Genomic DNA, 14,554 nt, shown 5'->3' with positions numbered 1-14,554 from the left:
GGAAGGGGGGCCGGTTCAAGGGCCGAAGGGGTCTGGGTCTTACCTCCACTAGGTGGTTGTCAGGGCCGTAAAGGTCTTTGTCCAGCTCAATGACCAAACTCTTGAAGAAGGAAGAAAACTTGCGCTTCTGCTTGCTGGGCTGTGGGAGAGGAGCGGACCGTGGGGGCGGGGCAGAATGAGTGGGGAGCGGGGGGCGGGGCTGGTCGGGCGGGGCGGCAGTCGGGAGCGGGCCTCCGGCCAGACGGCTCTCTAGACCAGCCCCCCCCAACCCCGGCCAGGGCTGACTTCCTAGCCCTGAGTGCTGGTAGTCTAGTACTGTCCTCGGCTCAGCCCCGTACCCACCCCAGGACACCTGGAGAGACCTGGGCCGGGACGTACGTCATCCAGGAGCTTCCCCTCCACCCGCAGCTCCCAGGAGGCAATGCTGCCATCGGAATCCTCGGCATCAGGCTTCGCAGGGTTAAAAGTGTTGGAGATATAAAGACGCAGCTTCCGCTTTTGCTGTAGAAATAAAGAGTGTAGTACAGAGCCAAGCCCCGGGCCGAGCCCGCTTCTCCATTCTGGGAATAGGACTTAGCCCCCTCTTCCTGCCCCCAAGCCAAGGCACCTTCATTGGCCTCTTCAGAGCCTCCTGGATGTCCACCCGCTTCCGCATGATGGTTTGATCCAGTTTCCTCTCAAAGGCCAGGAGGTCCATGTAAGCCTGGGACTCTGGGACCAGCTCCCGGATCTGGAAGAGGGGGAACAAGGTGGGGAACAAGGCGCTCAGCCAGCCTTGCAGGTGGGACGTGCGTGCGTCACGTGGTCCCAGGACACAGCGTGACGGGGAGCTGGCCGGGAGGTTCAGGGCGTAGAACTTTGAGGCCTTGACGTGGGGGGATAAAAACTGCTTCTCCCACTAGGGAGAAGCAGTGCGTCTCATCACTAGGGGCGGCCGGAGCACCCGGGGAGCCCAGCAAGCCGCTAGGGCCTCACCTCCTCGTCTTGTCCTCTCCCTTGTCACACGGCCTCTGGGTTTCCCTCGGGTGTCTGCAAAGTGGAGAGGACGGACCCCGGCATCCCTGGGACAGGTGATGTCGCTGCCTGCCTCTACCCTGGCTCATGGCTGCTCAACCACGCTACTCCTTAGCCAGCTCGGCCTGGGTCCTCTTACGACGCCTGGGCCTTCTGGCCAGCTTCTGTGCCCTTCACTCCCCCTGCCAGCCGGTGATCCCCGAGCTCTCGGCTCCTCTTTGTCCCACGCCTTTATGTCTTCAGACCGCTGGAATTCAACCTACTGCACCCCAGACCCAGTATCCTAACCTATGGCTCCGCTTCTTCCCTCCGCCTCACCCCCTCCCTCTGGCCTGGGGAGCCTCACTTCTTAATTAGCTTTTTGAACAAAAAGTGAAAGTGACTGTGATGCTGAAGCGAAGCTCCTGAGGGGGGAGGGGAGGAGGCACGGGGTGGCGGGGAGGGGGGAGGAGGGCGGAGCAGCAAAGGGTGGGGGGTGGGCTGGGGGCTGCTGTGAAAGGCACTCACCCTTTGAGGGAGGATTTTGTCAGCCATCTTCCTCCTCTTGGCACTGTACATTTTTTAAAGAAAAAACCAGGTTACCATGGCGACAGATCTGGGAGTAACGAGGCCACCTGCTAAATTATCCCGACATCTCAGCCCGCCTGGCTGGGGTTCCCACAGCCCGCTCGTCTGCCTGCCCAAGGGGCTATGATGCTGGTGTGTGGCACTGGCGCTCTGTCCTCTCAGAGGGGAGCAGAGGTGACCCCGTCCTTTCTCCAGCTTGGGAGCCCCTTTCTGCTCCACCACATCCTCAGGGCCATCGAAATGAGACTTAGAAGGGGCTGGGGGTAGGGGAGCTGCAGAAGCCTTTGAGGAAAGCTGGGAGGGGGGAGGACAGAGGAGAGGGAGGACGGATTCTGAGGACTCTCTTTCTCTGCTCAGCAGGGGTGCACAGTCCAAGGTGGCCTGAGCTCAAAGGGAGGGGAGCTGACCCGCCTGGCCCATCCCTGGAGCAGGAAATGATGGTGTGAAGCTGGTGAGGACTTGCACCCCTGCCATCCTGGGCTTGGAAAGGGACGCTGATCGGCAGGGGGTGCTCATGCCCTTGGGCCGCCTGCCAGCAGGGTCCAGGGACACACCCCATAGGTATCCAGAGAGACTGGACAGGACGTTCTCCTGAGGGGTGTGGCTGTGGCTGGACCGGGGTAGCAGCTGGGACTTGGACTCTTCTTGATCCACCAGCTGCTTCTGACTCCCAAAAGCACCCCAGAAAATGCCTGGCAAGTAGAAATTAGAACCCAGCCTAGAGGATGGCTGCATACTGCCCCCTTGTGGTGTTCTCAACCACTGCCCCCTCTCTGTCCAAAAATCTGTTCTAAGGCTAGGGAAGTAGTTTTCATTAAAGGTCTGATCTGTTTTGAAGAAATCATCTACGTGAAACTCTCCATTTATACAAGATAAATAGGGACTCTCTACTGTATAAAAGAATGACTCACTTTGCAAAAGAATTCATCCTGGTATTCCTATAAATGGTGAATTTTCCTTGCTATGTAAAAAAATATTTAATAATGCGGTAAAATCCATATTACACCTTTTATAGGACTCCATCTGGTGTGCAGAGGGAAGCATGTGTGTTTGGCTGAATAGTGAAACCCAGAGGGGTATCTCTCTTGCCAGGCACCAGCAGGGGCTTTTGGGGTGCCACCAGCTGACTCAGACAAGTAAATAGGCTGGCCCTTGATGGTTTGGGGGCAGACCTGATCCAGAGCACAGATTATGGCAACGCCTCAACATCTGATTGATAAAGAATCACCTGAGAGCAACGACGGGGCAGCGACTGGCCACCCACGGGGCAAAACCCCAGGCTCCACCCCCCTGGCCAGAGGTTCAGATTAAGAAGATCTGGAGTGGGGCTTTTAAACAGTCAAGCCAGCGGGTTCTGAGGAAGGCACCCTGGGCAACCACACTAAGAAACACAGTCTAAAGCTCTGCCCTCAGTCCCAGTGCCAGCCCGCCTGCACCCCAAAGACTGAAGCATCACCCGGAACCTGGGGACTGGGGTGGAGAGAGGGGCAGAGCAGGTGACAAGGAGAAGGGCGCCACGGCCGCAGCCTGTCTCCACGGTGGGCACACAAAGGAACCAGACCAGGGCTCCGTGAGCCCGCCTCCCGGGAGGGCATCCCACCCAGGACGCCCGCTCCCTGCTGATCCAATCCCGCTCCTCGCCCACCCCGTCCCTGCGGGTCCTGCGTCCGCCCCCTCTGCTCTGGGCCCCTCTTACCTGCGGCTCCGCGCGGGGGCGGTGGGCACCGGCTGGCCCTGGCTCTGGGCCTGGCTCTGGCCGGGCGGGGGCGCTGCTCGCTTGCGGGCGGGCTCCATGCCCGCGGGGGCCAGGCCGGGTCGCACGGCGGGGCTGCCCATGTACGGGGAGCCCGGGGGGCCCATGGGCGCCCCCTGGTGGGGCATCCGGGCTCCAGACGGCATCCCGGGGCGCTGGGGAGGCGGGGGTGAAGCAGACACAGGCGTCCGCCGGTCAGACCAGGGCCCCTGTTCCGGGCGCGGTGAGCCGCGTCTCTCCCACCCCGAGCCCCCGGCCCGTGACCCTGCTGCCGACGGCTCGAGCGAGGGGTGGGCGGGGGCGCCGGAACCGCGCGGCTTTGGCGGAGGGGGGGGCTTTGCGTCTCGCTGCAGGAAGCTAACTGAAGCCAGGCAACTGCACAGGGCACTGCCAGCCTCGGATCTGCGGAAGGTGCCGCGAAAATGAATATTAATGGCGCCTTTCAACCTTTTTAAAGGATGTTCACATCCACATGCTCCTCTGCAAGACAGTCTGAGCGGGTCCTTCTCTCCCCACTTGACAGATGAGGCAACCGCGGCTCAAGGAGAAAAGCAACCTAGCCAAGGTCATATGCAGCTCCCGGCGAAGGCAGCGCTGAGCGGCCGTTTCCTGGGGGCTTTTTGCTGCTTCGTTTAGTTTAGGGGCTGGGCTCCCTGCTCGGACTTCTGCTGCCCCTCTTCCCATTCCCTGCTTCCCAGTCCATTTCCTGGGCTGTCCTGCCTTGAACTCACCCTTCCCATTGCAACCCACTCTTCTCTCTGGGCCCCTGCCTTTGACCCCTCAGCCCTGATACCCACCCCTTTCCTCTGATTCCAAGCCTCCCCAGGCGAGGGCTTTGCTGACGTAGCCCATCCCCATAATTTGCTCTGGAGGTGAAGTCTGGAGGCAACCTGAGGGACTGAGGTCAGACCTCACCAGGATTCTCCGATGGGGGGTGGGGGGAGGCCCAACTGGAGATGGGAGGTCCAGAGGGCTCGGGGAGGTCAAAAGCAGCAGCATTTCCTCGTATATCCATCTCTCCCTGCCCGTCCACCCGAATCACCAGAGATGGTCCCATCCTCCAGACCGCCTCTACTCCCCACCCTGCCCCAGTGAGGTCAGAAGTCTGGGTTCGCAGGGGGCCACGGAGAGGGAGATGAGGCAGGTGTATTCCTTTGCCGCTACCCCGGCGCTCAGCCGGGATGTAGATGACATCAAATGTATTGAGGGAAGTGGTCCACAGACTTGTAAAACCTCACTTGTCCAGATTCCAGAAGAGGGGTGGGGGAGGGTCTGAGGGGCTGTCAAGTGGAGGGTGGGTGGGATGGGGACTGGAGAGCAGGAAGGAGATTTAGGGAGTGATGGTTGCAGACCCTGTGCCCCTGATACCATTCGAGCACCACCCACTTCACCCCCAGGAGTGCAGCTGCTTCCCAGGAACAGGGAGGCACAGAGCCCTAACCCTGAGCTGGGTGAATCCACTCTCCCTCCGTCCCTCCTGCCCTGCGCTAGGTCTAACCCTAACCCCCAGCCAGCCAGCTGTCTCTGCCCATCGCCTCTGCAGTGAAACCTGCCTGTCCATGTGTCTGCCTCCCCTGCCCCACCTGACCCTGTCACTCACACCTCCAGGGTGGCAGCCCAGAATGGAGCCCACGCCGGCCATTCCCCACCAGCACAGATGGGCCGCTGGGGGTGGGGCAGTGGGGCTCCCAGCCACCCAAGAACCAAAGCTCTAAGTTGGCCAAGTAAAAAATCCACGTGTATAGTCCCTCTCCCTCCTAGATGGGCCTTTTAAAAGAGACTCCCCAGGCAGCAAGATTAGGACTGGTCACTAGGCTGACTGACGTGGAAGTTAGCCCAGAGAGCCCAGTGGCTGGAGGACAGCTGCCCCGGGGAAGCCCCTTTCCCCATCAGATGCTCTCCCACTTAGCAAGGCCAGTGGTACTCACTGATCTGCTGAAGAGGCCCTGAGAGGGAGACTTCCAGAGCCCCCAGAGGGCTGCGCCAGCCACCAGGGATCGGCGACCCGCACGAAGGGCCAAAATTCTAGGGACTCTGGCCTCTTTTGCTGAGAACGTGCCTTCCTTGGGGGCACAACCAAATGTGGCCACTGTAAACCTCACTGCCTCCTCTATATCGGCCTCCAGCACCAGCACCCACCCCAAGTCCTGGAGCCCCTGCCTCTCCCGTCCCACAGCCCTTCCAACCTATTCCCATCCTCTCAGGTCCCCTGGGCTCCCTCAGGCTCCCGGTGGACCTTCCAAGCTTGCTTGTGGCAGGACGGTGCTGCCCGGCCCCTTTGGTCTCTAGGCCTCGCGTCCCTGACTCCAGCCCTTCCTTCACACCTTTGAGGCATTAGGGACATCAGCTTCTGGTGGCTGAGTCCGCCGAGAGATCCTCAGACCCCTTAACTTGGGGTCTGTCCCTAGAGAGGGCCTCTCTCTGGCCTTGCGGGCAGAGGCCGTCAGCAAAGCCCTAGAGTCTTCCTGCCGGGATGCAGAGGTTGTTCCGCCCTAGGGCTTCCTGCCACAGTGCCTACAGGGTCACCTGCTCCTTGCTCCTGAGACACAGAGAAACACTGTCCCAACGGATTAACGGACAGCCCAGCCCAGCGATGCCATGTCCCCCACCCCCACCCCCAGGGCAGGGGTAACACCTGGGCCCACAAGGAAAAGAACGCAAGACAACACGTCGGGTACCTAGGGGAGCCCCCACTTGGGGGGTACAGTCCCCAAGTCCCACCCTCAGCCCCTGACAGGAACCCATGCAAACGCCTCCCTTCCCCGCCCGGGCACCCATCCCCGGCCAGCCGCCTGACGACGTGTTCGGGTGCCAGAGCGCCGGCACAGTCCTGGGGCTGGGCCGCGGGCCGTGGCGCTCCCGCTAGAGGGGTGGGAGAGCGGGAGCCCCCCTCCCGGCCCCTCCCGACCATCCCTCCATTCAGCCCGAGCCAGCTCGCACTCCCTCCCCCGCTAACTTTCCCCCACTCACCACCCCATGGACCAGAAACTCAAAAAGTTTGCTTTTCGTGGCTTTGCGCGCCCCTCCGGCAACTTCGTCCGCGGCCATCGGGGTGGGCTCAGCGGCTCCTCTCACTCTCTCTCTCTCTCTTCCTCTTTCTTTCCCTTTTCTGCCTTTTTTTTTTTTCCTCCAACTCTCCCCTCTGAGTCCTGCTGGGCTCTCTCACACTTCTACTCGAGCGGAGTGGGGAGGGGGCCCCTTCAGGGCTGCCCTGACGGCCCACGGCCCACGCCGCCGCCGCCGCCCGCCCGCCGCCGCCGCCGCTGCCGCCGCCGCCGCCGCCGCCGCCGCGGCTGCAGCATTCCTGCACTGATAAGACAGAAATAGTCCGGCGGCCCGGGGTCTGCCTGTTGACTCGGCGGGGACAGAAAAGCCTGCCTTTCCAACACTCGCTGGCCAAACAGCGCAGATAAGCGGCGAGGCACGCCGGCCAGCCCGGATCCCGGGCGCTGGGCAGCGGCACTGCAGCCCGAGGCCGCCCGAGGGCCGCGGGGAGGCGGCGCGAGGAGGGGACGCGAGGGGAGGTGGCGGGGGGCTCGCTGGCCCCCCGGCCTCTCGCCGCAAATAGTTTCTCGGTTAGGGAATTCGCCGGCAGGGCCAGGCAGGGAACAGTCAGTTCCAACTTTGCCCCCAAGTGGCTCCTGCTGCATTTCTGAGGCCCTTTCCCCAGAGACCTGGCAGGCCAAGTAGGGAAACATTCGCTGGAAGGAATCCGGGGGGAGCCGGAGCCCGGAGGAGGCCTTTCTCCTGCACCGGGGCGGCAGGCGTGGGTGTGCCCCGGGAGGCGGGGTGCCCCTGCGTCCACAGATGTGTGCGCCCTTGTCTCCCGGCCGTGTGTGTCTGCACCCTCGTGTGGGCACGGCTCGGGGCTGTGGGTGTGGATGTTTATGTGCGTGCACACACAAATGCCGCCTCTGTGTGCCTCTCTCCACGAGAGCCTCCGGTGCGCGCGCGTGCGTGCGTGTGCGTGTGCGTGTGCGTGTGCGGCGGGACACGGCCTGTGTCTCCCAGCCCTGTGAGTCTATTTCGGGGCACGTGAGTCTTTGTCTCTATGTGAGAGAGTGAGGGCAGTAGGGGAGGTATTTCGGAAACAGGGAGGTGGATCAGGCTCTTGAGAACAGGAAGGGACGCTGTGGGGGCAGGTCAGGAGCCGGCGTGGACGGCGAGGGGGGGGGGGCGGGGAGGGAGGTGAGCAGGACCTGACGGTTCTGGAGTCGGGGGTGGGGTAGGGGACCCTGAGGAGCTGGGGCGCTGGGGATGGGAGGGCCAGCCTCAAGATCCCAGAGAAAGTAGGGGTAGCGGTGGCGCTACGACGGAGCCCCAGAAGGAGTGGCGTGGAGGGAGCTGGCAGTCCCTGGGGCGAAGGAGGGACAGGATACAGGAGGGGCAAATCCTGAGATTCCCCAGGCCCGGAGCCCTGGCCCCGCCCATGCCCCCAAGGCCACACCCCTCTCTCCTCCTTCTGGAGGAAGAGCCCCAGGGCGTTGGGACAGAGTGGGTCAAGTTTATGGGCCTCCTGGGGTTGTACGGTCAGTATCCAGGTGAGGATGGGGCGGTGCCTGGGGGAATTTGTTGGGAAATTTATTTGAAGTGAGATACTGAAGAGCCAGCATTACCCTGGGGCGGGGTGCGGTGGGGTGGTCCTGACCCTCAACCCTTCAGAAGCCTTCAGAGGTCAGGACAAAGAACCAGGGGAGTGTTCCGGCCAGGGAGGCTTTTTTGCCTGCAGCCTGATTTCCGTGGGCCCCCTGGTGCTTCTGGCTGTCACCGTCCATTTACTAGACAGTGCCCACCGTCTATCCCCTGAAAGGCTAGAGAGGGCATGCGGTCCAGATGCCCCTCCTCTACCACCAGCTTAGCAGGGGACCTAGAGATCCCCTTCTACTACATCTTTACCCAGGCTTACCCCCCCAGACCCACACTCTCAGAGACTGGGCCCTGCTGGGGTGGGAACGGGTGGGTGTTTGCCATAGGCCATGAAGGTGGCTGCTGGTAACCTGGCAATCTAACCTGTCTGGTCTCTCCCCGCTAACTTCCCAAACTCCTTGCTCATTCCCATTCCCAAGCCTCTGCTCCTGCTGTTCTTTTGCCTGGAATCCCCATGCTCCTCCGCCTGTCCTAATCACATTCATTCTTTAAAGCCCGGCTTGGGCCTCACCTCCTCCAGGAAGCCTTCCCTGGTCCCACTCCTGTGCACAGATCTTTCTGTTCTCTGAATGCCCACTGCCATCTGCCATGGCCATGAACTGGCACTTTACTGACTAATGTCTCACGTTCCCTGCGTTTCATGTGTGTTATGTTTGGCTTTCCAAATAGGCTGCAGCCCCCTGAAGTCTGAGGCTGGTCTTAAGTGCCACTCTCCCTCCGTGCCTGCACACAGGGACTGGACATGACCAATGCCTGCTAACACTTGCAATCACCCACAGCTCAGTGGCCCAGTGGACAGAGCTCATACTCTGCCACTTACCCGAAGCTGTGCCTCACCATGGGCACCCCGCCCCGCCCGCCCCCCCCCCCCCCGTCGGTGCTTCTAGCATGGACATGTGACACCTTGGAGGTTCTGGGGGACAGGGGCAGGGGCAGACACCTCTAGGCTTTATGTAAAGCTCCGAGGTCTCCTGGAGAGGCCTTTTGGGAAAAGAAGACAGCAGAGGAGGTGGATCAGCACAGTGCGAACACCAAGCATTTGTGAGGGGGCCGGTCTTGGTGGTGGAGGAGATTGCAGGTAGGCCAACGGACCTGGTGCCACCGAGGTGAGTATAGCTCAGGTCCATAGATAACAGCCTCCTGGGCCACCCCAGGATGAGGGCCTCGCCCTGCAGCCCCCTCTCTGGGAGACATCCTTACGCATACACAAGCAACAGATATATAGGGCATACCTGCCCCCAGGCACACACACCAATGCAAATACCAGAGAAACAAGGAGACACATGGATTTGCACACACACAGGCACAACGTGATCACCAATGCGGCAAGGCCTCAGCCAGCAGACACGTGTGCATGCTGCTTTTACAGGGGCGACCCTAGGTGTGCGGACACGGGGGAGCCTTCAGACCAGAAAGCAGAGGCGCCAGTGAGGGTGTCCCGGGCCAGGACTCCCACCTCACAAAGGCCAGGCTCCGCAGCGGCTCAGCCCCAGAAGGACGCTCAGCAGTGCCACGCCGCCCACCGGCTCCTGCGTCCTGCCGGGTGGGAAGGAGGCCCGGGGGAAGCCCCTTCCTCCCGGCCCAACCCGGCCCTTAGGCTCGGCCGACCGGCCCAGGCCGCGCTCCGGGCAGGCCGTGCGCGTGTCCGGGCAGAGGGCGGCCTCCCGGAGCCGGAGTCCCCCCTGCCGTCCCCCCATCTCTCCTTCCCTCGCCGAAGCACCACCAGCACCAAATGGCAAAGCGCCGCTCCCCGCGCAGGGAGAGATGCGCCGCGGCCGGCGGGACGGGCTCGGCGGCCCCCCCCACGACGCCCGAGCGGGCGGCGGCCGGGCGCCGGGGGGCTCGTCCGGGACTGCGGCCGCCCTCCCTCGCCCTCACCCGCCCGGTAACCGGGCAGCGGCGGGAGCCAGGCCCGGGCATGCGCACTGCGGCCTCCCTCCCGGTGAAGGTCAGCCCAGGGCCTAGCTGCAGGACTCAAAGGCGGCGGGCGGGGTGGGGGGGGGGTGCGGAGGAGGGAGGAGGGATGCAGCGGAGAGACTTAACTCCTTCTCCGCAGGAGGACGGCCACCGAGGTTGGGGCCGGAGCCCGGAGACCCACCCTCCCGCCTTCTGCGGAGGTCCCGCGGCGGGCACACAGCTCAGGGGGAGGGGGGAGGAGGGAAGGAGGGGGAAGCGCGGGGCGGGGTGGGGGGGCGGGAGAATGGAAAGAAGGAGGCTGGAAGAGGAGGGAAGCCGGGAAAGGGAGAGGGAGGAAGGCGAGGGAGGAACAAAGGAAACCAGACTGAAGGGAGAGACCTCTTTCCGCCGCCTATATACCCAGCAATGAAGCTTTCCTTAGTGCCATGAAATTACCGTCACAGACTGGTGTGTGTGTGTGTGTGTGTGTGTGTGTGTGTGTGTGTGTGTGTGTGTGTGTGTGTGTGTGTGTGTGTGTGTGTGTGTGACTGGGGTGTGTGTGTGACTGGGGTGTGTATGGGTGTGTGTGTGCTGAGGACCCCTGATTTCTGTGTCTGGTCCATCCCTAAACCCAGCCAGCCCCCCACTTTCTCCTCTGGTCACTAAACCCCAGGGCATGCCAGGAGGCCCAGAGGCAGCTCTGATCCAGCCTACCTGCCTGGTCCAAGTCCCAGGCCCCCAGAGAACCCTGGCTAGACCTTAGGGCCAGGCCCAGCCCCCAGGGCTGGGTGAAGGGGTGTCGGCACCTCAGGCCCACCTCCAGCGAGGGGCTTCCTCCAGCCAGCAGACAGGACATCCGCAGACAAGACCGCGGCGTTGTGGCGCAGTCCTCCCCCTCCTCCTGGCTATCCCCCTACTCTTCTCAGGCCAGAGCGGCGCTGGTCACCTCCCTCCTTGTGTGAGAATGTTTCTGTGCCCAGGACATCCTCTGCTACTATCAAGGGGGCTGTCTGTCTCTGTGTCACTTCATCTTTCTGTGTCAGTTTTGCAAACACAAACGAGAGACAAATATGATAGAAAGAAGCAAAAGAAAAGAAAAGAAAAGAAAAAGTAGGATGCCAAAACCATCGTGTGACCTTGGGCAAGTCACTGTACCTCCCTGTCCCTCAGGGAGTGAAGCGCTGGCCTCTGGAGCCCAGAGGGAAGGTCCATTTTGGATTCACAGCCAGTTTTCTCTCACTCCCCTCAGGGCCACCATTAATCAGGTGGTCCCATGTAGCAAAAAACGAGCCACACTGGCCTGGAGCCCCTTCTGGTGAGGATGGGGTCGGTTTGAGGGGAGGTGTTTATATGCAATACTGATGGGTGCTATAACTGCCCCAGCTGGCTGCCACAGCCCAGGGGCTGGAACATAGGGTGGGGCTCTGCCTGGAGGGGGGCGGCAGGTAGGTGTCCCACAGAACTATCCTTGCTCTCCACCCATCGTCCTCTGGACCAGCACTGGCCTGTCTGGCTAGATTCAGGGCAAAAGCAAGAGGGATCCGAAGCCTCAGAATCCTCAGGACTCCAAGCAGAGGCGAGCCTCTTCCTCTCTTCTGGGAGCGAAGGTACCTACCTCGCTCCACTGGCCCGGGGAGACCCACCCATCCCCATACACCCCCTGTGGGGCTGCAGCCACCACTCCTGCCCTGCTTGTGCCCCGGGGCCTCCAGAGCCCAGCCATCCTCTTTCCTGGCAGACAGGAGCCCCATCCCAGTGCCTCCCATTCCTCTCCTCTTTCTCCCACAGCTCAATGCTCCCTCTTGACCAGTGCCAGGAAAACCTCCTGGTCCCAGTACTGCCCCGGGAAGCTTCTGAGATCTCTGCTACTGCTCTGACCAGGTGGCCAGAGGGGTTTCTGGGAACCGCTGCATTCTGAGGTCTGGGATGTCACCTGAGTGAAGAAAACTGAATACACAAAAAAGATTCACATCTACACTACCAAACATAAAATAGATAGCTAGTGGGAAGCAGCCACATAGCACAGGGAGATCAGCTCATTGCTTTGTGACCACCTAGAGGGGTGGGATAGGCAGGGTGGGAGGGAGGGAGGGAGGGAGACGCAAGAGGGAGGGGATATGGGGATACATGTATACGTATAGCTGATTCACTTTGTTGTAAAGCAGAAACTAACACACCATTGCAAAGCAATTATACTCCAATAAAGATGTTAAAAAAAAAAAGATTTATCTGTATTTCCTTAAAGATTTTCTGGGGGGAATTAAGCCAAGTGGAAGTGGGAAGTGGAATGTACAGATGAAACATCCACGGAACCCACACGCGGGCCTGGTCTCCCCATGTCTTAAACTTCATCATGAGGCAAGGGCGAGTCCTGCTCACAGGGCCTGAAAGGGCACTTTCTACTCTGCCCCCTCCCCTCCTGACGCAAGGCTGCCTCTCTGCCCTGGTGGCCCCTGGGGGCGCCCGCCTTCCTGTCGCCATGCCCTTGTTCCCAGTGCATCGGGCGCCATGGAAAGCCCTAGACTCGCCTCAACTCCTGCACCCCCGGCCCCACAGGGCTCTGCGCACCCCTCTTCCGCTGCCATCTCCCACCGAGCCCTTCCCTGTGTGGTCTGTCGGAAGGAGAATCTCCAGTACACTTGGCTACTTCTGTGAACATCCCTTTTGCCTTCTTGTGACGGAAGCTGGGCTCCCCGCTGAGTAACCCCCCCAAGCCCTCCATGTGGGGGGCAGTGGTCTTCCCAGAGTCCCCACTGCCACTGGCCTCAAGGCGGGGTAGGGACCCTCCCTGCCCCTCACTGCTGCTTCCAGACCCCTGGCTTTGCATCTTACCCCCATGTATGGCATCTTTTCTGGAACCTTCTAGCTCCCGGCTCACAGTCACTCCTCTGTCACCCCTGACCTCTTCCTCCTGCTCTCCTGGATCCTCATGGACAGCCCTTCCCATACCCCCAGGGCTCTGGGTTCCTTGGCCGCCTCTCCTCCAGCGACCCTCCACCCTCCCTCAATCACTCACGCCAGCGTCACCCCTTGGACCCTGTCATTACAGCACCTGCGCCCCCCCCCAATCTCAGTCCTAAGCTCCCCACTCTCGGACCACCATCTCCTTTTTGTCCAGCCTCCTGACCCCCAAAGCCTGTGACGCCACTGGAACCGCTGGTCTGTTTCTTTGACCTGCACCCCTCATCACAACCACACCGCCCTGATATATACTCTTTTTCATTTTTAGTTATGGTAAAACATACATAACGTAAAATTTACCATTTTAACCTCCTTTGCATATACTCTTGACTCTCTTACTTAAGAGTTAAACTCGCTTCACCAACTCCTCCCCTGCACCCCAGGACCTGAACGTGGCTGGAGAGACATACCACTGCCCTAACCTGGTCTCACTGTCATATTTCCAGAGCTTGGACTTCAGCTGGCCTCATCCTGCCCTGCCATCCCCCTCCTTCCCTAGACCATTCAGGTCCTTTCCCGCTCCCACTCCCCTATGTGGGTTTTCCGCATCTTCTCCCTCCTCCAACCTCCAACTCCTCCTCCTCCCCGCCTCACTCCCAGCTGATGCCCTTGCTTCCCACTTCCCTGAGAAAACAGAAGCTTCTGAAGAACTTCCAGAGGTTCCCACCACATCCTCCCACCTCCTGGCAACTTTCTCGCCTGGTTCCTACAGCTGAGTTAGCTGTGCTCCAATCTAAAGCCCGCCATCCCTGTGCATGTGGCTCCTGTCCCCTCCAGCACACTTAAGGGCATTGCTCCAGCAATTCTCCCCCCGCACCATCACATCATCAGCTTAGCTCTCTCTACTGCATTGCCCCCATCAGCATGCTAAAGCACTGTCACCTTCCCTGTCTGAGAAACACTCACATAACCTGCTTATCCCATTGGTTACCGCCCAGTTGCAATATAATTTCTCAAGAGTTGTCTGCGTTTGTGGTCTCGGTTCTCCTGGAATTCCAGTCCCTCCAGGCGCACATCTCACAGCTCCACTGAAAACGCTCCCATCTGGCCACCGCCGATGACCCCACGTCGCCAAGTGCAACCGTCAGTCCTCAGACATCACCTTGCTTCTCCAGCCTCAGCATCCCAGAGTTGATCACTCTCTCCTCTTTTTTCTTTTTTTTTTTTGCGGTACACGGGCCTCTCACTGTCGTGGCCTCTCCCGTTGCGGAACACGGGCTCCGGACGCGCAGGCTCAGCGGCTGTGGCTCACGGGCCCAGCCGCTCCGCGGCACGTGGGATCCTCCCTGGGATCCTCCCGGATCAGGGCACGAACCCGTGTCCCCTGCATCGGCAGGCGGACTCTCAACCGCTGCGCCACCAAGGAAGCCCTCTCCTCTTTTAAATACTCTCTCCTCTTCGCTCGTAGGACACTGCCCTCTCCTGGTTTTCCTCCTGCCTCCCTGGCTTCTCTTTTTCAGTCTCCTTGGCTGTCTGGCCCTCTTTCCCTCTCAGGGTGGGGTGCCCCAGGGCCAGTCCTTGGTCCTCTTCACTGCTCTACAATCATTCTTTGGAGATTTCATCCATCCCCCAATCTCAGAGTTTTAAATGCCTTCTATATGTTGACAACTCCCATTTTCCTCCAGCCCATTTTCTCTCCCAATCCTTGGACTCATGTATCCAGTTGTCTGCTCACATGCTGTCAATTCCGCCTGGACCCTGAATAGATATGCCCAC

General features: G+C 60.6%; 1 protein-coding gene and 1 long non-coding RNA gene across 6 annotated transcripts in view; one reads left to right on the top strand and one right to left on the bottom strand.

Annotated features, from left to right (window-relative positions):
- Positions 1–14,554, bottom strand: part of SMARCD3 (SWI/SNF related, matrix associated, actin dependent regulator of chromatin, subfamily d, member 3) — a 56,170-nt gene that overhangs the window by 2,945 nt on the left and 38,671 nt on the right. For 4 of the 5 annotated variants that reach the window (XM_067041864.1, XM_067041865.1, XM_067041863.1 and 1 more), the window contains 5 exons: positions 3,278–3,489; positions 1,522–1,564; positions 608–730; positions 379–501; positions 44–139 (listed from right to left, as the gene is read on the bottom strand). In XM_067041864.1, the coding sequence (XP_066897965.1) occupies positions 44–139; positions 379–501; positions 608–730; positions 1,522–1,564; positions 3,278–3,489 (597 nt within the window). Of the gene's footprint in view, positions 1–43; positions 140–378; positions 502–607; positions 731–1,521; positions 1,565–3,277; positions 3,490–6,304; positions 6,572–14,554 lie in introns of those variants that run through there. The other variant, XM_059074121.2, reaches the window with a different exon arrangement.
- LOC136794779 (uncharacterized) lies at positions 9,867–11,925 on the top strand. The gene is made up of 3 exons (XR_010841984.1): positions 9,867–9,929; positions 11,376–11,484; positions 11,666–11,925. It is a non-coding gene; the product is annotated as an uncharacterized lncRNA (long non-coding RNA).

This window comes from Kogia breviceps, chromosome 9, assembly GCF_026419965.1.
Source record: "Kogia breviceps isolate mKogBre1 chromosome 9, mKogBre1 haplotype 1, whole genome shotgun sequence".
Lineage (NCBI taxonomy): Eukaryota > Metazoa > Chordata > Mammalia > Artiodactyla > Physeteridae > Kogia > Kogia breviceps.
This window is presented reverse-complemented; position numbering and strand designations above follow the sequence as displayed.